The sequence below is a fragment of the Scyliorhinus torazame genome, chromosome 27, assembly GCF_047496885.1.
Source record: "Scyliorhinus torazame isolate Kashiwa2021f chromosome 27, sScyTor2.1, whole genome shotgun sequence".
NCBI lineage: Eukaryota > Metazoa > Chordata > Chondrichthyes > Carcharhiniformes > Scyliorhinidae > Scyliorhinus > Scyliorhinus torazame.
The window spans coordinates 12667115-12690705 of NC_092733.1; the positions used below are offsets into that span (position 1 = coordinate 12667115).

Consider the following 23591-nt stretch of genomic DNA (forward strand, 5'->3'; position numbering starts at 1 on the left):
GTAGGGTAGACAAGGAAGACAATTTTCCCTGGCTGGAGAATCAAGAAGAGGGGTCGCTCATCTGAGAAGAGGATACATTTCTTCACTCAAAAGGTTGTGGATGTTTGGATTTCTCAACAGCAGAGACCTGTGTATTTTCAGTATATTCAAAAATGGATCAATAGATATTTTGTTACTGGGATAATGGAGGAATATAGGAATAGGACAGGATGGAAGTGATGTCGACATCAGTCATATTACTCTTGAATGGAGGAGCTGACTCCAAGGGCCGAATGGCCTACTCCAGTTCCTATTTGTTATGTTCTCATTATGGCAGCCAAGCGGATTCAATATACTTGTAAACATAAATACCAATGGGATAAGTCAATCATTTTTACAACCTTTCAGTGTATGTACAAGAGATTGTTATTTAACCGTAATAAGATGCACGATATTTACACACCTGTATGTGTTATAACGCTAGCAGTAATGTAGATTGAACACCCCACAAGTTCCTGAATGTTTGGAAAGCTGTTTTTCAAAGCTTTACTTGTCAGGGAAACAGCTCCTTCTCCATCTGTAATCTGAAATTAAATAGTTTAGAGCACAAAACAGTCCTCCAACAAGTGCAAGACCCGAATCTGAATACATTATTCAATGTTTTCCATTGTTCTGCTATGCACTCTCCATCCCTATGGAGAAGTCCAATCGGCACTGAATATTTAACGCACAAAGTGATTGACGTTCTAATCCCCGATTATATACTATTCATAGTTCAAAAAATTAAATAACTCAGTCACACAAAATAAACAGTTACTAACAATTATAAAGAACTACCATTCACCATTGAAGTGTTTCCCCACAAAGAAAGCAATTACTTTCTCACTTAGCTAATTTAAAATACTACCAAGATATTCCACTCACCAAACTATATGAACATGTTAGTATTCCAAAATTCAGCAATATTTTGCTCTTTACTTACAGCTACTGATTGAAGTGATGATGGAATGCTTAACTTTGCACCATCCTTCATTATTCCAAACAGAACAAATGCACGACCGTGAACAGGTTTTCCAAATGTGAATCTAAAAATGAGATAAAACAGTTAAAATGGCATCGAAACAAACGCTCCAGATTTCTCTGATAGATAAATATACCGACCTTGCAGTGATCGAAACATCCAATTTGATATCATCAACGTAGAAAAATTGCTTTTCCAACTCCAGGGTAACTTCAAAGCTCGGCAGCACTAACAAAAACAAACCAAGTTAAAACAACATTTAAAAGCATATCACATCAGATCAGTCATGACCTCATTGAATGGCAGAGCAGGTTCAATGGGCCAAAAGGCCTACTTCTGTTCCTACGTCTTGTGGTCTTATAATTGCCTGTCTTACAAACATCAAGGTGCCACAGCAATGAACTGAATGGCCAGATAGCGTTTTTGATGTCCCTTGAGAAAGAAATGTTGGCCAGACGAAGAAGAAAGTTCTTCTGAACTTTTTCTGCCAGTTCGAAAGGATCTGTCTAAGTATGCAGGCCTTGTGTAATATCTTATAGAATATGATAGAAATCAATAGAGCTTCACCTCAAGCCTCCCTGAATAGTTGCCTAGTTTGTCAAAAAGGAGTTGATGCAATCTGGAAATAGTGACCAAATATGTTTGACATTGCACGAGTTAGCTTGCAGATCACCATTAAAATTAATTGCATAATCACAAAGTCATCCATGAGACCGCACAATCGGGTAGTATAAACAAATTACAGATCAGCCATGATTAAATTGAATGACAGAACAGGCTTGAAGGGCGAAATAGTTCAGTCCCTGTATCCAAATCAAGCAAAAGTCCTTTAAAGTATTCAACCACCATTATCCATAATGAAGAAAATGATATGCCCCTCCTGCACAATGTGGGAAATGAGGGATGCTTCTGGCGACCCTGGTGACCATGTGTGCAGAAGGTGTGACCAAATGCAGCTTCCAGCTCACCGGATTTCAGAGCTGGAGCTGTGACTGGACTCACTGTGGAGCATCCGCGATGCTGAGGAAGTCATGAATAGCATGCGGATCGCACAGGCAGAAAGGGAATGGGTGACCATCAGGAACAATAAAAGACACAGGAGGGTAGTACAAGAGCCCCCTGTGGTCATCCCCTCTCAAACAGACATATCGCTTTGAATACTGTTGGGGGGATGATCTGTCAGGGGAAAGCAACAGCAGCCAAGTTCACAGCACTATGGGTGGCTCTGCTGCTCAGATGAGAAGGAGAAAAATGAATGGCAGGTCTATATTAATAGGGAATTCAATAGTTAGGGGCACAGACAGACACTTCTGTGGCCGCAAACACAAATCAAAGATGGTATGTTGCCTCACTGGTGCCGGGGTCCAGGGTATCATACAGGGGCTGCAGGGAATTCTGGGGTGGAAAGGTGAACAGTCCATGGTCATGGTCCACATTGGTACCAATGACATAGGTAAACTAAGTGATGAGGACCTGCAAGCTGAGTACAAGAGGTTAGGAGATAAACTAAAATGCAGGACCTCAAATGTAGTAACATCATGATTGCTTCCAGTTCCATGTGCAAGAGAGAGCAAGAATAGGAGGATAGATCCGATGAATGTGTGGCTGGAGAGATGGTGTAGCCGGGCGGGTTTCAGATTCCTGAAGCACTGGGACCGGTTCTGGGGCAGGAGGGACTTGTACAAAGCGGACGGGTTGCACCTGGGCAGAGCTGGAACCCATGTCCTTGCAGGGGCTTTCGTTAGTTCAGTTGGGGAGTATTTAAACTAGTGTGGCAGGGGGATGGGCCTCCAAGAGTAGGATCAGATAAGTCAAAATCAGATCAGGCAAATGGAGGTAGAACATTAGCAATGAGTTAGATGTCGTGATAGACTTGGAATTTCAGGAGAAATACAGTTCAAAAAGTCTCCAGCAAGGGAAAATGGTGGGGTTGAACTGTTTATACTTCAATGCAAGGAGTGTTACAAACAAAATAGACAAGTTAAGGGCACAGGTACAAATGCAACAGGATGTTGTTGCTATAACAGAAACCTGGCTAAAGGAGCGGCAGAATTGGCATCTCAATATCCCTCCCTACAGAGTTCTCAGGCAGGATATGTGGGAGATAAAACAAGAGGGGGAGTAGTACTGATGGGTAAGGAATCAATTCCAATTGTGAGGAGGGATCCTGTACTAAATGGGTCAACAAACAAGGCTTTATGGGTTGAACTTAGAAATAGAAACGTGGCAGTCACACTACTGCGAGTATATTGCAGACCCCAAAACAGTGAAAGGGCGATAGAAGATCAAAAATGTAGGCAAATATCTGCCTGTAAGAACATGAGGGCAATAAGAACAGGAGACGTTAATTATCCCAATATAAACTGGGATTCAAACAATATATGGGGAACTGGGAGAGAAAAAATCATGATGTGTCCAGGAAAATGTTTTCAACCAATTAGTCACAAACCCAACGAGAGGAGATGCAATTCTAGACCTAGGGCGCGATTCTCCACTCTCACGCCGAAGTGGCCGCGCCGTCGTGAACGCCGTCGAGGTTCACGACGGCGCGGAACGGCCCCGATCCCGTCCGATTCAGGTCCCGAAAAAGGGCTAGGATCGGGGCCGCGAGAACCTCGGGGGTGCGTTCCGCGAAGGCCGCGTCGTCACCGTGCGACGCCCGAATGACGCAGCGCTGCGTCATAAATTGCGTGAACCGCGCACAGAGGACCCGGAGGAGAACAGAGGAGATGGCTGAGCCCCGAAGAGCCGCACCGAGGTTCCGGGATACGGACCTGGACACCCTGGTGGATGAGGTGTAGCGGAGAAGGGACACCCTCTGCCCAAGACGTGGGCATCACCAGCCATCCAGCGCGGAGAGGCGCGGCTGTGGGAGGTGGGCACTGCAGTCAGTGCTGTGGGGCAGACCCCCCGGACGGGGGAGCAGTGCCGCAAGAAGCTGCACGACCTCACCCGGGCTGCCAGGGTAAGAGCCATGAAGGTGCCCCCTGGCTCCCCTCCCCCGGCACGGAGGGAGGAGGGGGGGGGGGAAGGGGGGGAAGTGGGGTTAGGGGGGGGTGGCGTTGGGAGTGTTGGGGGGGACTGGGGCATCAGGGGCGATGTTGGGGGGGTCGGGGGTTTGGGGGGGTCACGGTGCCCAACTACCTACTCGACCCACATGAGCCCCGGGACCCCCCTGGAGCGAACCCATGGCGTGCTGTCTCCTGAACCAGCAACAATGTTGTCAATATTTGCATGCCATCATGATACCCACCTAATGGTGATCCTTTATCCAACCCCCCCCACCCCCCCCCCCCCAGGACAAGACAGCGCATAACCAGCGGGAGCGCATGAGAACCGGAGGGGGTTCTCCGGTCCTGCACCCCCTAACCGTTCACGAGCAGAGGGCCCTGGACCTCACTGGGGGATCCGCCACCCGGGAGGTCGCGCCATGTCAGGTCGGAGGCGCAGAAGCAAGTGAGAGAACACTACATGTCCTCCCCACCCCCAACCCGTCATCGCCCCCCTCACACTCTGGCCACTGCACCCCAGATCCCATCCCCCCTCACACTCTGGCCACTGCACCCCAGATCCCATCCCCCCTCACACTGTGCGCCCACCACCACCATACACCCGGGCCACCGTGTCTAACGAACCCCGAATCTTTTATGTTCCCCAGGGCCATCCGCCGATCCTTCAGGGACGTCTCGCCCAGGAAGCAGCGCAACGCCACCCACGGCAACGGCCACCAGGGACGCACGCCGGAGGTTGGCAGTCGGTCGGACAGGAGGGCAGACCTCTCAGTCTGAGACACAGGACCGGGACTCTGAGACCACCGGGACAGACATTAGTCAGGGGCACAGGGTGGACAGGTATGCCGAAGCACACATCACCGCCACACACCCGCTGGATCGAACTCAAGACGACATGGCCCGCATGGAGCTTGCGCCGGGCAATGAGGGGGACCAATACACACCAGACATCTTGACGGATGATGACCTCGAGCTTGCGGCACTGCTGTCTCCCACACCGTTCACCATCGCAGAGACACTCACCTCGGTTGGGCAGATAAGTGATGAGGCTCCCGGGTCACGGTCTGGTGCGCACCCCACAGCTGAGCCGGTACAGCAGGTAGAGTTTGGAGCAGCCGAGGGGCTGGGCGGTCGGAGGGCAGCCCAGGCCCAGCAACCAGCTGCCACCCAGACGGTTCCCGGGTTTCTGGATGTAATTGACCCACCCGGACAACCGATGTGTATGGACACCCAGGGACTGAGTAACGGGATGAGGGCCATCTTCCAGGGCGTGCACACGCAGCTGGAGGAGTCTATCCGCGTCCAGGAGCAGGGAGTGGTGCCGCTCATCGCAGCCACCCAGGCCGACACCGCACGGGTGGCGTCCGCGGTGGAGGCAATGGGTGAAGGGGTTTTGGCCATGGGTCAGGTTCTGCAAGGCGTTGGGCTTCACGTGCACGCGTCATCCATGGCCCAGGAGCGGGCTGCCCTCTCACAGGTAGCCATGCGCCAGAGCCAACACGACATTGCCACCGCTCTCCGGGCCCTGGCTGAGTCTCACCATGCCATGGCCCGGTCCCAGCAAGCGATGGCTCAGTCCCAGCAGTCGGTCGCGGAGAGCATTGGCCGCTTGGTGCACGTGATGGATGGCGTCGTGCATTCACAGGTCGAGATCGCACAGACCTTGGCAGTAATGTGGCACTCCCTGGGCCCCGTCTTGGCGAATATTCGGAACGTGGTCGATACCGCTGCAGGCCTCCAGGACTGGCAGTGCCAGGTGTCGGGGGTGTGACGGGGCATGTCTCCGAGCGCATCTCCGTCCCACAGTGAGGCCCGGGGGCCACTGGGCTCCCCGAGGGAGGAGGAGGTTCTGGGGCCGTCCCGGTGGCTCCACCAAGGGACGTCCCGGTACACTCGGCCTCCCCGCGTTCCGTCCCTGGCGCATCTGGTGGGGAGCGGGCAGGTCAGGGTGGCACCACGCCATCCAGCACGCCCACAGAGCAGCCTGGGCCATCGAAGCCAGGCCGCCCCAGGAAACGTGCGCCGAAGGGGAGCCATGTCGAAGGGCGTGATTCACAGCAGTCCACCTCCACTCCTGCTGTACCATCTGGGAACACACCTAGACGTAGTGGCAGGGCCCGTAAGGCAAAGTTGTTGGGCACGTAAGAAGTCAGCACGGGTGCAGGGCACAGTCTAGTTGTAGTAGGTAGGGCACCTATGTTCACCACACGAATAACCGCACGGTTAAATTTGACTTGTAAGACTGTGTGCTATGTCCGGTGCCAGGGGGCTCGGGAGGGTGCCCGATTGGCGTAGTGGTATACGAGCCGTTCAAGGTCTGTTCCGGATGTGGTGACCCATCCCCCCCCAACCCCCCCCCCCCCCCCCCCCCCCCCGCCACCCCATAATCGGACACCGTTGTCCTCGGTACACCGACGCCAGCCACCCCACGGGCATGTGGTGAAATATCCGTCAGGAAGGCTGTGACCACCGGAGTGCATGGTTCAGCTATAGCCATGAGTCAGACCTCGGCTGGCGAATCTGAGCACACAGCTCATCGCAGAGCGGGCTGTCATCATTCAACATGGCACTGATCACACCCGCTTACCCAATCATCAACGTTGTGCAATCCCGTAGTGCCACAGTGGTAAGGTGATGTGGAATTGTTGCCGTGAACACGGTGCGGGGGCGGGGGGGGGGGGGGGTGCTGTGTGGGGCCCGTGTACAGGAGTGACGGTGCAAGTGGCAGTGTTCAGCGGTGCTGTCCGCGGCGGTGCCGTCGCGCAGCCTCCTGGGCGTAACGAGCAGCCGGGCAGTGTCTGCGTCCTGCGCCCCTCCCCCCACCCTGATGCGCCCCATTATCTTCATCCTCCGCATCCTCCTCTTCCCCATCCCCCTCGTTTGCGTTGGCTCCGGTGCCGTCGGGTCCTCCCTCCGGCTCCTCCACCAGTGCATCTCCCCTCTGCATGGCAATGTTGTGCAGCGCACAGCAGACCACAACCATGCGACCGACCCTGTCAGGCCGGTACTGCAGGGCCCCTCCTGATCGGTCCAGGCATCTGAATCACATCTTCAGCAGCCCGAAGCACCGCTCCACCACACCCCTGGTTGCTGCATGGGCCTCGTTGTATAGGCTCTCCGCGTTGGTGTGAGGCTTCCGTATTGGCGTCAGCAGCCATGACCTCAATGGATAGCCCTTGTCGCCCAGCAACCAGCCCCTCAGCCGGGGGGGGGGGGGCGGGCATCCATCAAACATAGCGGGGATGAACGACTGTGCCAGAATGTAGGCGTCATGCACACTGCCGGGGTACTTTGCACACACGTGCATGATCTTCATGTGGGGGTTGCACACCACCTGAATGTTTATGGAGTACGCGCCCTTCCTGTTCATGAACACGTCCCTGCTGTCTGCAGGCGGGCGCATGGGGACGTGCACACCATCGATGACACCCTGGACCATCGGTATCCCGGCCACCTTGGCGAATCCACGTGCCCGTGCTTCCTGCTGTGCTCGGTCCTCGGGGAATTGAATGTACCTGTCCGCGATGGCGTACAAGGCGTCGGTGACGGCCCTGATGCACCTGTGGACCGATGCCTGTGATATCCCGCCTTGGCGTGGAAAAGTGCTGCCGACGGGCCTGAGAGGCGGTGTACTGGTCCGGCATTAATGAGGACATAGCCAACACAGTGCTCAACTGCCCCAATTGTCAGCGCTTCCAGCTGGCCCAACCACATGAGACCTTGCCGCCCCATGAGTTGGTCATGTCACCATGGACCAAGGTGGGCATCAACCTGTTCCACGCGCTGGGTAGAGACTATATCCTGACCATGGACTACTTTTCAAATTACCCGGAGGTGATACGGTTGCATGACCTCACCTCATCTGCAGTCATTCGTGCATGTAAAGAAACCTTTGCTCGACACGGCATCCCTCTCATGGTTATGTCGGACAATGGCCCCTGCTTCACAAGCCAAGAATGGTCCAACTTTGCCAGGCGGGACAATTTTGCCCATGTGACGTCCAGTCCCCTGTATCCCCAATCGAACGGCAAAGCAGAGAAAGGAGTACATATCGTCAAACGGCTCCTATACAAGGCTGCCGATGCTGGGTCTGACTTCTACCTTGCCTTGCTGGCCTATCGTTCCGCTCCACAGTCCACTGGCCTGTCACCAGCCCAAATACTCATGAGTCGCACCCTGAGGACGACAGTGCCGTCCATCCATGTCCCAGACCTCGACCACGTTCCGGTCCTTTGCCGGATGCAGCTGTCTCGTGCACAGCACAGGGCGGCTCATGACTCCCTTGCAGCTGATCTCCCTGCTCTGGCTTCAGATGACAACGTCCGCGTCCATCTTCCGGATGGGGGCTGGTCTGCAACCGCTGTTGCCCTTCGGCAGGTGGCCCCCCGCTCGTTCCAGGTTCGTCTACCGGATGGCTCTATTCTGCGCCGCAATCGACGCTCCCGTCGTCTCGTTCCACGCTCGCCACATGATCCTCCAGTGTCGCCTCGCCCTCCTGCTGACCCTGCCACGGACCTTGCAGAGCTCCCTGTCACTCTGCCTCCCCCTGACATTGACGCAGTCCAGCCCACTCCATAACCGGCGGCTCTCGACCCACCCTTGAGGCGGTCAACCAGAACTCATCGCCCACCTCAGAGACTAAATTTATGAACTTTTCGAATTTATGGACTCTCTGAATTGTTTCATTGCTTTGTTTGATCGTTTCCCTGGTTTGTATACAGTGTTGATCTCGTTACTCTTGTTGCATACTGCTTCTCTGCACCAGGCACCTTCCATGTAAATAGCTTAGTTCTCATGTACGTAGTCCTGTAAATATGTCTTCGCACCCCACACGTAGTTAGGAACATTCTCACCATACATTATTTATTGCCACACACATACATTTTTTAATAAAAGGTGGGATGTCATAATATACACCAGTATATCATGGTGCAGACACACACACTGATGGACACACAGCAAGACCAATCAACACACACAACACCGCAGCCAATCACCAGTTAGAGCACACTCACTATAAAGACAGAGGGCATCAGAGTTCCCGCCCATTCGGGATGCAGCCTCTCAGAAGGACAGAGCTTACAGTTTCCAGCACAGATCTTCACCATGTGCTGAGTGCATAGACTGGTTAGGACAGGCATAGGTCTTTAGTTTAATCTAACATCTTGTTAACCCACAGTGAAAGTATGTTCAACAGTTTCTAGCTTAATAAAATAGTGTTGCACTATTTTACGTTATGGTGGCCTGTATGTGTTCCACGGATCCAGAGCACCCAACACATCACCCTGGTTGTTTAGAGTAATACAGGGGAAGATCGAACAGAGAAAGAAAGCTTATGATAGGCACAAAGAATGAAGCAAATATAGGAAGTGTAGGGACAAAGTCAAACAGAAAATATAGAAATCAAAGAGAAGGTATGAAAGAAGATTAGCAAGTCAAGCTAAAGAAACCCCAAAGATGTTATACCAAAATATTAACGGTAAACGGGTAGTTAAGGAAAAAGTGGGACTTATCAGGGTTGAAGAAGGAGACGTGTGTGTCGATACAGACGTTGTGCGAAGGGTTTTGAATGTATAATTTGTCTCTGTGTTTACAAAGGGAATTGATGACGCAGATATTATAGTCCAGCAGGAGATATTGGGCGCAATTCTCCGGCCTTTTTGCGCTCCCGCTCAAATGTAACGAGGCCGGTCAACAGCGGGAGAGGCCAAAAATGAGATCCGTACCAGTCTCCAAACAGTTTGCGATGTAACCGGCCTGCACCTGTAGGCGAAATCAGGATCTCGCCGTAGCGTGACGAGAAACCAATTATTACCACTTAAGCCCCATTTTCATACAATTAATGAGAGCCTCCCCATATGAATGGAATGAAATGAAAATCGCTTATTGTTCAAGTCGGCTTCAAATGAAGTTACTGTGAAAAGCCCCTAGTCACCACATTCCGGCGCCTGTTCGGGGAGGCTGGTACGGGAATATCCAACGGCCATATGAAATGAAATGAAAATGAAATGAAAATCGCTTATTGTCACAAGTAGGCTTCAAATGAAGTTACTGTGAAAAGCCCCTAGTCACCACATTCCGGCGCCTGTTCGGGGAGGCTGTTACGGGAATTGAACCGTGCTGCTGGCCTGCCTTGGTCTGCTTTCAAAGCCAGCGATTTAGCCCTGTGCTAAACAGCCCCTACTCCAATGGGCCCCGTCATTCAGCAGCCTCCCCAGCAAATGGTCACGCTGGCTGATGCTGATTAGTGCTCCTTTCGAAAAACGTGAACCTGGCGGAAGGGCTTCCGTGGGGAGCCGAGGAGGTGAGTAGCCACCTTTGCTCACAGACAAAGGGCCCGGGGATGCTGGGCTTGCCACCCCAGAGCTCAGTGGGGGTTTGGGGGACCCTCCGCAGAGGGGGGCCATCATGGAGGGGTGGGGGAGCGGGGTTGGCAGGTGTGCAGCAACCGAGGGGTAACCGCTTGCGGCATCATCATTCCAACCCCTGGATCGCGTGTACCCATTACGGAGCAACCCTGTCCCTGCCCATCTGCCCCAACGTCCACCCATAATCCCCACTGACTACTGAGGACTCTGGCTGCGCGGCTGAAGGCTATTGCTAATAGAGAATTGACAATCGTGGTTAAATCAGCACTTCACACATGCCAAGTGGATTCTCGTGGGTGGGCGAGTCATGTGTCATTACTTAGCATCCCAATCACACCAAGATGGCTGGACAACGTGCTTGAAAACTGCGGGAGGCAACACTACACACACAACATTCGGATACCCAGGGGACGGGTCAAAGCTCCGAGGACGTGTCCACAGCCGGAGGGCGGGTGAGTACCACAGGGAGTGAGGGTGTGTGGAATTTATAATATCCTGTTCCTTTGTGAAGGTTTAATATGAAAGTTTCACTGTGATATGATTGGTGTTTCTGACATGCAAATGAAGGATTAGAGTGCAACCTGTAAATCTATTGGTTGAAAAAGCGAGAACTGTTTCTGCTTCGCTGGACTCAGACAGAGCAATGCAGTGAACCCCACTGGGTTGCTCTCCTTATGCACAAGTCAACAAAGATCGATAAAAGAGTACTGCCGTGTATGCCTTGCAGTAATTAGGATGGGGTAGGTGTGGGGGGGTGATATGTCTGGAGAGATGGGCAAATGGTCCGTGGGGTCAGCCCCCACTGTGGAAGGAAGTGACAGAGGCATCAGTATGGTTGTGCGAGAAGGTGGATTGGCCATGCTAAATAGTGCCCAAATGATAGGTGGGGTTACGGGGATAGGGTGGGGAATTGGGCCTCAGTAGGGTGCTCTCTCAGAGGGCTGTGCAGACTCAATGGGCTGAATGTCCTCCTTCTGCAGAGAGTATATACTAATGTTGATGGCAGAGATCTGGGGTCTCGGGGTTCCTGATCTGGCCAGGAGTGAGTGTGCAGAGTGAGATTTGCCACAACTGGCTCGCTAGACGGCACTCTGAGAGAAGACGGGACAGTCATGCTCAGGGTGGGGGAAGCGGTATTTTAGGGTCCTGGGATGGAAGCTCTAACTGATTGTCAGTCTCTCTCCTTCTCCAATTCCTTCCAGATACAAAGATGTTTGCTGGTGTGCAGCCCGCGGAGGCAGCCCTTGCTCTGCTTGTGGCAGCTGAGGTGGACACATGCCCAAAACAGCAACAAGACAAACGCAGGCTGGAGGCAGCACCACCTGTGCAGGGGGCCGCCACGCACCCTGAAGACTCAGCCACCAATTAGGCTGAGGAGGAGTCAGAAGGGGAGGCCAGCGATGGGCACTGTGGAGTCATTGGTCCTTCCATGGGCTGACGGACAGATATGCCACAGACAGCTACAGATCAGCAGGAAGACATTGCGACACCTATGGCATGTTACTGTGAACACATCACATCTGCTCCCAGTGGCCACAAAGGTCAGTGCAGCATTAAACATGCCTTTGAGTGAGGGCTCCCGACAGCCCGTTAACATCCCCACACAGATTTGCTCATCATGCTCCTTGCATGCAAGTTCCTCATCTTTCACTTGGTTAATACCAGCTGCAGCAGGATGAGGGCCTTACGTTGGTATTAATTAAGGGCCTCAATTGGTGGCGGAGCAGGAATAGAGAAGCCAAGGGCCGTCCTGTGACAGACTTAATTGGGATGAAAATGATGAGGCAGCAGGATCCACTTTAACCTGATTAATGGCATCCCGCCTCCCTACCATCAAACTCACCACGGGAGAAGGCATTGAATTCCACCTGACATGTGAGCAGAATCATGCGGAGGAAGAGAGCCACTAACAAATTAATAACAGATTCAAGTACTTTCAGCTGACATATTGATCTTAATATCAATACAAATCAACTTAACACCATACTCTAAAATATTCTACACTAAGGAAATAGTAAGATCGCCATCATCCCAGATGACCATAGGCTGCTTTCCCCGTTGAGGGGGAAAGATGACTGGTGACGATTTAACCTGAGGATCACCACACCTCAGGCGAGGAGCAAGGTTGAAAGCGGGACCTTCATGAATAACCTCAGCCAGTACGGAAATTAAACCCGTGCTGCTGACCTCGCTCCGCGTCACAAACCAGCTGTCCAGCCCTGAAGAACAAAAGTAGTTGAGCCAGATTTTCCAAACCGTAGCCTTTCAGTTAATTTATAACTATGCTGAGAAATGCTTTGCCTTCAATATCTATTTTAATAAATCATTTAGGACAGAGAAATAATAGACTATTACACCATTTAAATTTCCTCACCATATTCCTTGACCTCGAATTCAGTTGTGTAATTTATATGACTGGCCTCCTTGTAACTTGCAGCAATCTTCCAGATTCCAATACTGGAAAATATATCAATCAAGTAATTTTATTTTAAATTCTTTCTTGATACGTTACACAGATGTCAAATCTTCCAATAATTACAATTGTAAATGTGTTTAATCAAAATATATTCCCCATAATTCCCAAGACAAAATGAACTGTCCTTAGTTTTTGTTTCAAGCTTAAGGCCACACGGGACAAAAAAATTCCAAATCAACAAGGTGCTTTCAATTATTGAAAAAAAACATAACTGTAAATGGAAACAAGGAACATTTTGTATTAGGGATATCTCGCAATTCTTTTCAACCTTAAACACTGAGAAAAATTCCAAATAATGCACAGATATTAGATCAAGATACGACTCAGTAGCACACCAGAGGTTGAGATATTTCCTGCGATTTAACACAGTTGGTCAGCTGTGAATCCACATAATGAGCGGGATTATCTACGCTACCCACTGCGTATTTTGCCGTGCTAGATTCGACCCGCCATTGGCCGGCAACAAGATTTTCTGATCCTACCGTTACCAATGGGGTTGCCCATTGAATGCACGCCTTGCCTCTGGGAAATCAATGGCAGAGGTGCGCCATCGGCCGGACTGGAACATCCCACCAGCATGAATGACCAGAAGATTCTGGCCCCTATCTCATACTGCTCCCTCTGAGGCTAACTCTTAAATCCTCTCGCTACTCTCACACTGCTCCATCTCAGACTTGTGTTGGCTGTTCTGGTCTACAAACAGTCAACACGGCTGGAGGTGGTGTAACTCTATTTTATTAATTACTCAACTGTAATAATAGACTGTAAGTTTGCGTACGTGCATGACCAGCTTATCTGTGGACCCTGCCCTATCACTATCTAGGTGAGGCACTCAGCACATGGTGAATGTCTGAGAGGCAGGCTGTGAGCTTTGTGCTCTGAGCTGGCTGCTGCTAGAATGTGCGGGAACTCTCCTGTCCCCAGTCTTTATAGTGCGTGTGCTCTCACTGGTGATTGGCTGCGGTGTTGTGTATGCTGGTTGGTCCTACTGTATGTCCATCAGTGTGTCAGTGTGTGTGTGATTGCACCATGATATGCTGATGTATATCATGACAAGACTCATGTATTTTAATCTTACCACTCTCACCCTGCTCACTTTCAGACTCACATTTTTAGCCTCTCACCAATCTTGTCGACTCGCTGCCTCTCAGACTCGCTCCTCTACCCTCGCGCTGTACTTGCACTGCACCCTCTCAAACTCACTTTTATCTTCTCGCACTGCTGCCTCTCAGATTTGCTCATTTATCTTCTCACATTCTCCTCTCAGATCCACTCTTCTATCCAGATGCTGCCCCCTCTGACTTTCTGTTGTATCCTCTCTCTGCTCTTGCGCTGCTCTCTCTCAGACCCAATTTTAATCCTCTCACTGCTGCCTCTCAGACTCATTCTTTCATCCTCTCATACATTCTCATTATTAACCATCTCTGAACTCATGTTCTCCACTCTGATTACATAAAAATCCAATTTCAAAGATATCTTAAGACCGTTTGCGCAATTCTGAACTAATTATTTCCATACTTTTAAGTATGATATACTTCAAATTCATGTTTCGGCAATTCCAGAGTCAGTACTTTAAATCTCTTCCAGCCCATCATGCACTGAGTTATAATTAACTTGCAGTAACACTTAGATGTGAATTTTCCTGATTTGGAACTGTTACCTTAATCGTGGACAGCTACGTGGGACATAATGGCTCCAGCAAACTATCTCTGAAAAATACTGTATGATATTTCAGTAAATTATGTATTTGTCACACATCATGCCCAAATACTTTGCTACACATGTGGTGATATCATCCATATGGATGCTAATAACTACAGAGGACCACGATGCTTGTTGTTATCGTTGTGTGACTGTAAGAAAACCGCCTGAACTTTCTGAGCAACCTCCACCAGCGAGATACCCACCTGCTTCAAGAAGACCACCATCATACTGGTGCCAAAGGAGAACCAGGCAATGTGCCTCAACAACTATCATCCAGTGGCCTTGACATCGGTCATAATGAAGTGCTTCAAGAAGTTGGCCATGAAACACATCAACTCCATATTCCCCAAATGCCTTGATCCACTGTAATTCGCATACTACCACAACCAGTCCACAGCAGACGCTATCTCTGCACTCATCCCTGAAGTATCTCGCCAACAATGACTCCTATGGCAGACTCCTATTCATTGACTACAGCTTCGTTTTCAACACCACAATCAAAGCCAAGCTCATATCAAAATTCGAAAATCTAGGCCTTGGCTTCCCTTTCTGCAAATGGATCTTCGACTTTCTGACCCGTAGACCACAATCAGTAAGGGTAAACAATAACGCTTCCTCCACGATAGTCCTCAATACCGGGGGCCCCGCAAGGCTGCGTACTTTGCCCCCGACTATACTCTCTATACACGCACGGATGTGTGGCAAAATATGGCTGCAACTACATGTACATGTTTGTTGATGACACGACCGGAGTGGGTTGGATCGCGAACAACGATGAGTCAGAGTAGAAGAGGGAGATAGAGAACCTAGTGGTATGGTGTAACGACAACAATCTCTCTCTAAATGTCAGCAAAACTAAGGAGCTGGTCATTGACTTCAGGAAGCAAAGTATCGTACACACCCCTGTCTGCATCAATGGGGCCGAGGTGGAGATGATTAACAGCTTCAAATTCCTTGGTGTGAACATCATCAACGATCTGTCCTGGTCCACCCATGTCGACGCTACGACTATGAAAGCACAACAGTGCCTTTATTTCCTCAGGAAACGAAGAAAATTCAGCATCTCCCCATTGACTCTTACCAATTTTGACAGATGCACCATAGAAAGCATCCTGTCTGGCTGCATCACAGCCTGGTATGGCAACTGCTCAGCCCAAGACTGTAAGAAACTTCAGAGAGTCGTGAACACCGCCCAGCCCATCACACAAACCAGCCTCCCATCCATTGACTCAGTCTACACCTCCAGCTGCCTTGGGAAAGTGGACAGCATAATCAAAGACCCATCACACCCAGCTTATTCATTCTTCCAGCTTCTTCCATCGGGCAGAACCAGTGGCAGGCAATGACCATCTCCTACAAGAGAGGATCTAACCACCGCCCCTTGAGATTCAATGGCATTACCATCGCTGAATCCCTCAAAGTCATGTCATATGAGAGTACCTTTGAGAAATGGGTATTTAAGAAATGTACTTTTAAGAAATGGGTGTTTATCAGTTATGTCAGAGTGTGGGTGGAGCTGGGCTGTCTGTCAGCTTTTTACTTTCGTTTTAGGCTGTTTGCTGCAGGATGTGTTTTAGTTTCGATTTCAGAGCTGGATAGCTGCAGTCACAGCCAGAAGGGGTATTACTCTCTCTCTCTCTATTGTCTAAAAAGAGTAAATCAATCCTTTGGTGATTTAAAACTAATAACTGCTCTCAGTAGTGACTTTAACCTGATGCGCTTCTGTTTAAAGGTTTTGTTTAAGTCTTATGGATGTTAAAAGGACAGCGTAAGTATTACTTAGTGTTGTATTCTTTGGGGGTTGTATTTGAATTAATGGTTGCTCACAGCTCCAGGATCTCAGGTTCGATTCCCGGCTTGGGTCACTGTCTGTGCGGAATCTCTACGTTCTCCCCGTGTGTGCGTGGGTTTCCTCCGGGTGCTCCAGTTTCCTCCCACAGTCCAAAGATGTGCAGGTTAGGTGGATTGCCCTTAGTGTTCAAAAAGGTGAGGTGGGGTTACTGGGTTACGGGGATAGGGTGGAGGTGTGGGCTTAAGTAGGGTGCTCTTTCCAAGAGCTGGTGCAGACTCGATGGGCCGAATGGCCTCCTTCTGCACTGTAAATTCTATGATACTATGATATGACTATCCAGGACAAAGCAGCCCGCTTGATTGCTCCCCCTTCCACAAACATTTAAACCTTCCACCACCGACGAACAGCGGCAGCCGTGTGTCCCATCTACAAGATGCACTGCAGTAACTCACCAACGCTCCTTAGACAGCACATTCCGAACCCATGGCCACTACCATCTAGAAGGACAAGAGCAGCAGATACCTGGGAACCCCACCACCTGGAGGTTCCCCTCCAAGTCACTCTACCCCTGACTTCAAAATATATCACCACTCCTTCACTGTCGCTGGGGCAACATCCTGGAACTCCCTCCCTAACAACACAGTGTGTGCACATATACCTCAAGGACTGCAATTGGTTCAAGAAGGCAACTCACCACCACCTTCTGAAGGGCAACGAGGGATGGGCAATAAATGCTGGCCTAATCATAGAACATAGAACATTACAGCGTAGTACAGGCCCTTCGGCCCTCGATGTTGCGCCGACCATTTGAATGCCCTGAGTGTTGGCGAGTCCACTACTGTTGCAGGCAGGGCATTCCACGCCCTTACTACTCTCTGAGTAAAGAACCTACCTCTGACATCTGTCCTATATCTATCTCCCCTCAATTTAAAGCTACGTCCCCTCGTGCTAGACATCACCATCCGAGGAAAAAGGCTCTCACTGTCCACCCTATCCAATCCTCTGATCATCTTGTATGTCTCAATTAAGTCACCTCTTAACCTTCTTCTCTCTAATGAAAACAGCCTCAAGTCCCTCAGCCTTTCCTCATAAAATCTTCCCTCCATACCAGGCAACATTCTGGTAAATCTCCTCTGCACCCTTTCCAATGCTTCCACATCCTTCCTATAATGCGGCGACCAGAATTGCACGCAATACTCCAAATGCGGCCGCCCCAGAGTTTTGTACAGCTGCAACATGACTTCATGGCTCCGAAACTCAATCCCTCTACCAATAAAAGCTAACACACCATACGCCTCTCAACATGGGTGGCAGCTTTCAGGGATCTATGTACATGGACACCGAGATCTCTCTGCTCATTCACACTGCCAAAAATCTTACCATTAGCCCAGTACTCTGTCTTCCTGTTATTCCTTCCAAAATGAATCACCTCACACTTTGCAACATTAAACTCCATTTGCCACCTCTCAGCCCAGTGCTGCAGCTTATCCATGTCCCTCTGTAACTTGTAACATCCTTCCGCACTGTCCACAACTCCACCGACTTTAGTGTCATCTGCAAATTTACTCACCCATCCTTCTACGCCCTCCTCCAGGTCATTTATAAAAATGACAAATAGCAGTGGCCCCAAAACAGATCCTTGTGGTACACCACTAGTAACTGGACTCCAGTCTGAACATTTCCCATCAATCACCACCCTTTGTCTTCTTCCAGCTAGCCAATTTCGGATCCAAACTGCTAAATCACCCTGAATCCCATGCCTCTGTATTTTCTGCAGTAGCCTACCATGGGGAACCTTATTAAATGCTTTACTGAAATCCATATACACCACATCAACTGCTTTACCCTCATCCACCTGTTTGGTCACCTTCTCAAAGAACTCTATAAGGTTTGTGAGGCACGACCTACCCTTCACAAAACCGTGTTGACTATCTCTAATCAAATTATTCCTTTCCAGATGATTATACATCCCATCTCTTATTCACCTTTCCAAGATTTTTCCCACAACAGAAGTAAGTCTCACTGGTCTATAGTTACCGGGATTATCTCTACTCCCCTTCTTGAACAAGGGGACAACATTTTCTATCCTCCAGTCTTCTGGCACTATTCCTGTAGACAAAGATGACTTAAAGATCAAGGCCAAAAGCTCAGCAATCTCCTCCCTAGCTTCCCAGAGAATCCTAGGATAAATCCCATCCGGCCCAGTGACTTATCTATTTTCACACTTTCCAGAATTGCTAACACCTCCTCCTTATGAACCTCAAGTCCTTCTAGTCTAGTAGCCTGAATCTCAGTATTCTCCTCGACAACATTGTCTTTTTCCTGTGTGAATACTGACGAAAAATATTCATTTAGCACCTCTCCTATCTCCTCGGACTCCAAGCACAACTTCCCACGACTGTCCTTGACTGGCCCTACTCTTACCCTAGTCATTCTTTTATTCCTGACATATCTATAGAAAGCTTTGGGGTTATCCTTGATCCTACCTGCCAAAGACTTATCATGTCCCCTCCTGGCTCTTCTTAGCTCCCTCTTTAGGTCCTTCCTAGCTAACTTGTAACTCTCGAGCGCCCTAACTGAACCTTCATGTCTCATCTTTACATAAGCCTCCTTCTTCCTCTTGACAAGTGTTTCGACTGCTTTAGTAAACCGCGGTTCCCTTGCTCGACCACTTCCTCCCTGCCTGACAGGTACATACTTATCAAGGACACGCAGTAGCTGTTCCTTGAACAAGCTCCACATTTCCATTGTGCCCATCCCCTGCAGTTTTCCACTCCATCCGATGCATCCTAAGTCTTGCCTCATCGCATCATAATTGCCTTTCCCTCAGATATAACTCTTGCCCTGCGGTATATACCTATCCCTTTCCATCATTAAAGTAAGCGTAATCGAATTGTGGTCACTATCACCAAAGTGCTCACCTACCTCCAAATCTAACACCTGTCCTGGTTCATTACCCAGTACCAAATCCAAAATGGCCTCGCCTCTCGCTGGCCTATCTACATACTGTGTCAGGAAACCCTCCTGCACACATTGGACAAAAACGGACCTATCTAAAGTACTCGAACTATAGCGTTTCCAGTCAATATTTGGAAAGTTAAAGTCCCCCATAACAACTACCCTGTTGCTTTCGCTCCTATCCAGAAGCATCTTTGCAATCCTTTCCTCTACATCTCTGGAACTTTTCAGAGGCCTATAGAAAACCCCGAACAGGGTGACCTCTCCTTTCCTGTTTTTAACCTCAGCCCATTCTACCTCAATAGACGAGTCCTCATCAAATGTCCTTTCTGCCACCGTAATACTGTCCTTGACTAACAATGCCACCCCTTCCCCCTCTTTTACCACCTTCCCTGAGCTTACTGAAATATCTAAACCCCGGCACCTGCAACAACCATTCCTGTCCCTGCTCTATCCATGTCTCCGAAATGGCTACAACATCAAAGTCCCATGTACCAACCTATGCCGCAAGTTCACCCACCTTATTCCGGATACTCCTGGCATTGAAGAAGACACACTTTAAACCACCTTCCTGCCTGCACACTCCTGCAACTTTAAAACCTTACTCATGACCTCACTACTCTCAACCTCCTGTATACTGGAGCTACAATTCAGGTTCCCAATCCCCTGCTGAACTAGTTGAAACCCTCCCAAAGAGCATTAGCAAATTTCCCCCCGAGGATATTGGTACCCTTCTGGTCCAGGTGTAGACCGTCCCGTTTGTAGAGGTCCCACCGACCCCAGAATGAGCCCCAATCAGTGATGCCCACATCCTGTAAATGAATTTTTAACAATGAAATACAAAAGTCTGAGAACATGCACGAACAGATTCAAGAACAGCTTCTTCCTCACTGTTACCAGACTCCTAAAAGACCCTCTTATGGACTGCTCTGATCTCTTCACACATCTTCTCTACCTAGTACTACACTCCTGTATGCTTCACTCAATGTCTGTGTCTATATTTACATTGTATATTTTATGTTTGCCCTATGTATTTTCTTTTCATGTAAGGAATGATCTGTCTGAACTGTACACAAAACAATATTTTTACTGTACTTCGGTACACGTGACAATAAACTAATCCAATCCAATTGAGTGAATTTGTTCAAAGAGAAAACCAAATATTTTAGACTAAACTGTCAATTGATCAAATTGATTTGTACTGCAGCCTTCATAATACACAGAATGAAGTGTGCCACAACTTTCTATAATTTTAAACACCAGAAACACTTGAGAGAAAAAAGATATTTCATCACATCAATCTCCAGGACAACTTAACCCAAATGCCAAAGCAAAAATACAATGGGTGTGACTTCCTGGCCCCTCCCGCCAGTGGAATCTTCTGGTCCCATCATTGATCTCCTGTGGCAGATTCCGCAGCAGCAGGACTGGTGAGCCGCGCAAAACACCGTATATGTTGGTGGGACTGGAAAATCCCGCCAAAGGCGAGCCGCCTGCACTGCCAGAAAACACAACGCACCCGGGGGGGTCAGAAAATCCCGCCTAATGATTGTAAAATTCCCACTAGTACTCATCCTTGGAAGGAGCTACGTATGATGATCAGGATGATTGTTATTTGCTCACATCTAGAGTGCTATTAAAATTAGTTACGGCAGAATTTTCATTCCCAATGTGACAACCGACTGCATCATTCAATGTATTTTGTATGAGGCACTGTTGTGAAAAGGTTCGGGAACTGCCAAGTCAATGAGAGAAATGTTTCTCCACAATGCTTTGGCAGCAAGTTCCAATTTTACTTCATGTTTTGGCACTTACTTTACAATCTCGGGTACTTTAAAGGTACTTCCAGTCATGCCAGTATTATCTTTGGCAAATACTTCATCCCTCTTCACAATAACGTCGTGTGGATTCTGAAAGAAAGACTTGTTGTGAACAAAATTCTGTCCTGGCTAAAACAAAATGATTGAAAATTATAGCAGCAGGTGGAATTCCAAAACATTGCATACATTTATTTTAACAAAACTTAATTTTCAAAATCATCAATATGTTTGTTTCTTGAAGACACAGAATACAATTACTGAAATAGATTGTACAGCCAAGTAAAATTAATGTTCATGAGTGCTGGCTCATCATAATTTAACTTTTAGTTGCTTAAGAAAACATGGTTCTCTGAAAGAAGACGATGTTTGAGTAATTGTTTTATAGTTCGTTGAGGGAGTAACAAGCAACAATGATGGATGGACGGACGGAAGCTACAGTCACTTACTACGGCTATGGAAGCTTACTCCCCTGAACCACCTGAACAGCAAGATGTTCACTGGCATCAGGGGCTTGGAGCATTGCCAGAATGTGTCCGACCAAATATCCATACTCATAATTAAACAGCAGGTATCAATTACAGCCCTCGGACCCTCTGAGGTCTCTGCGTTCTTCCAATTCTGTTCTCTTATTCGAGTCTCTTACACATCCCCTACTTCCGTCATGCCACCAATGGTGGTCGCACCTTCAGTTGCTAAGCTCCTGAATTCCCTCTCTAAACCGCTCACCATCTCAACCTCTGCCTCCTCCTTCAACATGATCCTTCAAATCTACCTCGTGATTGTCCTGACATCCCCTTATGTGCGTTCAATGTCACATTGAATTTGACAACTCAACGGAGTGTGAGAGTTTGGTGTACTGAGGGGTTTCAGTGAAGGCGGAAGAATGTACTGCTTCCCTTTTTCTAATTTTCCCACGCTGCAGGAATTGGTTCTTGCATTGCTCCAGTGGAAGAATCAAGCTGCTGGTGAGTGTCTGTGGTCAAGTTTTATTCTATTCCTAAGGTTTAAAATAGTAATTTGCGAGAAGATTAATAAATATATAACAGAAAATAAATTTCAAAATAAAACTAGTATGGGAGGACAGGTGATTTATCATGGCTGCAGCAAGTAGGAGCTCCTGGATACCAGTGTAATCCAGGGCAAGCACATCTGCAGTTAAGTGTCTGCGACTTGAGGAGTTTTGGCTCACAGTCATTGAGTTGGAGGCTGAGCTGCGGACACTGCAACAGATAACGGAAGGCGAGAGTTACCTGAACACTGTACCAGGTGGCGGTCGCACCTCTTAGGCAGGGTCTTCTGATTTGGAGGGTAGTCAGGGATAGGAAAATGTGGCTGCAGCTGAGGCTGGTAGGGACCCAGCCTCTGAAATCATTCAATAGGCTTTGTTAGCCTCCAGCTGCTGTTGAGTAAAAAGTCAAGAGACCTGCTCCTTTCCCCTTATTTTTCCTTGAACACACTCAGCACCAAACTCTATCATCACATCACATGCTCCAAAGACCACCTGTAGCCTTTTTACATATCAGTGTCAATTATTGGATCAATGAGACATCAAATTGGAATGTTTCTTAACCCATTCCTTAACTGTCTCCCCTTCCCTGGAGAAAAAAAATAATTTGATGAAAACAAAATTTCAAGAAACTCAGAAACACACGCAATTTCCCCCCCCCCTTCTTTTTTTTTTGAAAGGAAAAAAAAAGCAAACAGTCACAGAAACAGGCGCCCTTGATTAACAATATTCAAAAGTTTCTGTGAACGAGCCCCTCTTTTTGTTAAACAGTCGGATAATTGATAGCTACTGTCGACCCATTTAATTTTTGTTTCTCCCACTGTCCAACACCTGCTTCAAACTTGCGATGTCTATCCTTAGCCTTTTCTCATTGACACTTTTTGTAGATTGCACATTTTCCCACAGGAATTTATTGTCAATGTGACACTCAATGGGTATGTTACCCAAATCCCCTAATCCCAAAATGTCTGTCAATATCTGAGATATATAAAATGCTATATCCACTGCCTCTACAAGGCTTAAAGTCTCAGCAGCCAAAGTGCTTTTGACCACTCTCCTTATTTTCTTTGTTTCCCACACAAGAGGGCAACATTTACCATTATTTCCAAAAAGGAAAATTATAAAACCTCTTGCATTTGAAACCCCATTACGTAACTTTGCATAGGACACAGCACTATGAACTGAGTTTCAAGTGCCTAAGATCACCTAAAACCGGGAACCTCAAAACACACTCCTGCATTTTTAGTTTGACCAAAGCTTTATTCGCTCTCATTATTTTTTTAAATTTTGTTTTGCTCTCTGGACATTTTATTACACAAGCTCTCGGTCACAAGATACAAGCAACATCCCGAAGAATAATAAAATCAATAAATTTGGTTTCCGATCAAATCAAAAAGAGGGGGTGAAGGTGTGTGGGGCACAGAAGGAAACTGCGGTGATCTGAACTTCCTCTCTC

At 48.4% G+C, this 23591-nt stretch overlaps 1 protein-coding gene across 1 annotated transcript in view; it reads right to left on the reverse strand.

Moving 5' to 3' along the window:
* LOC140403206 (complement C3-like) overlaps window positions 1-23591 on the reverse strand; it is a 294404-nt gene that overhangs the window by 212383 nt on the left and 58430 nt on the right. The window contains exons 5-9 of the mRNA XM_072490959.1: window positions 21125-21219; window positions 12754-12836; window positions 1141-1228; window positions 962-1064; window positions 443-563 (exon numbers count right to left, since the gene is read on the reverse strand). Of these exons, the coding sequence (XP_072347060.1) occupies window positions 443-563; window positions 962-1064; window positions 1141-1228; window positions 12754-12836; window positions 21125-21219 (490 nt within the window). The remainder of the gene's footprint in view (window positions 1-442; window positions 564-961; window positions 1065-1140; window positions 1229-12753; window positions 12837-21124; window positions 21220-23591) is intronic.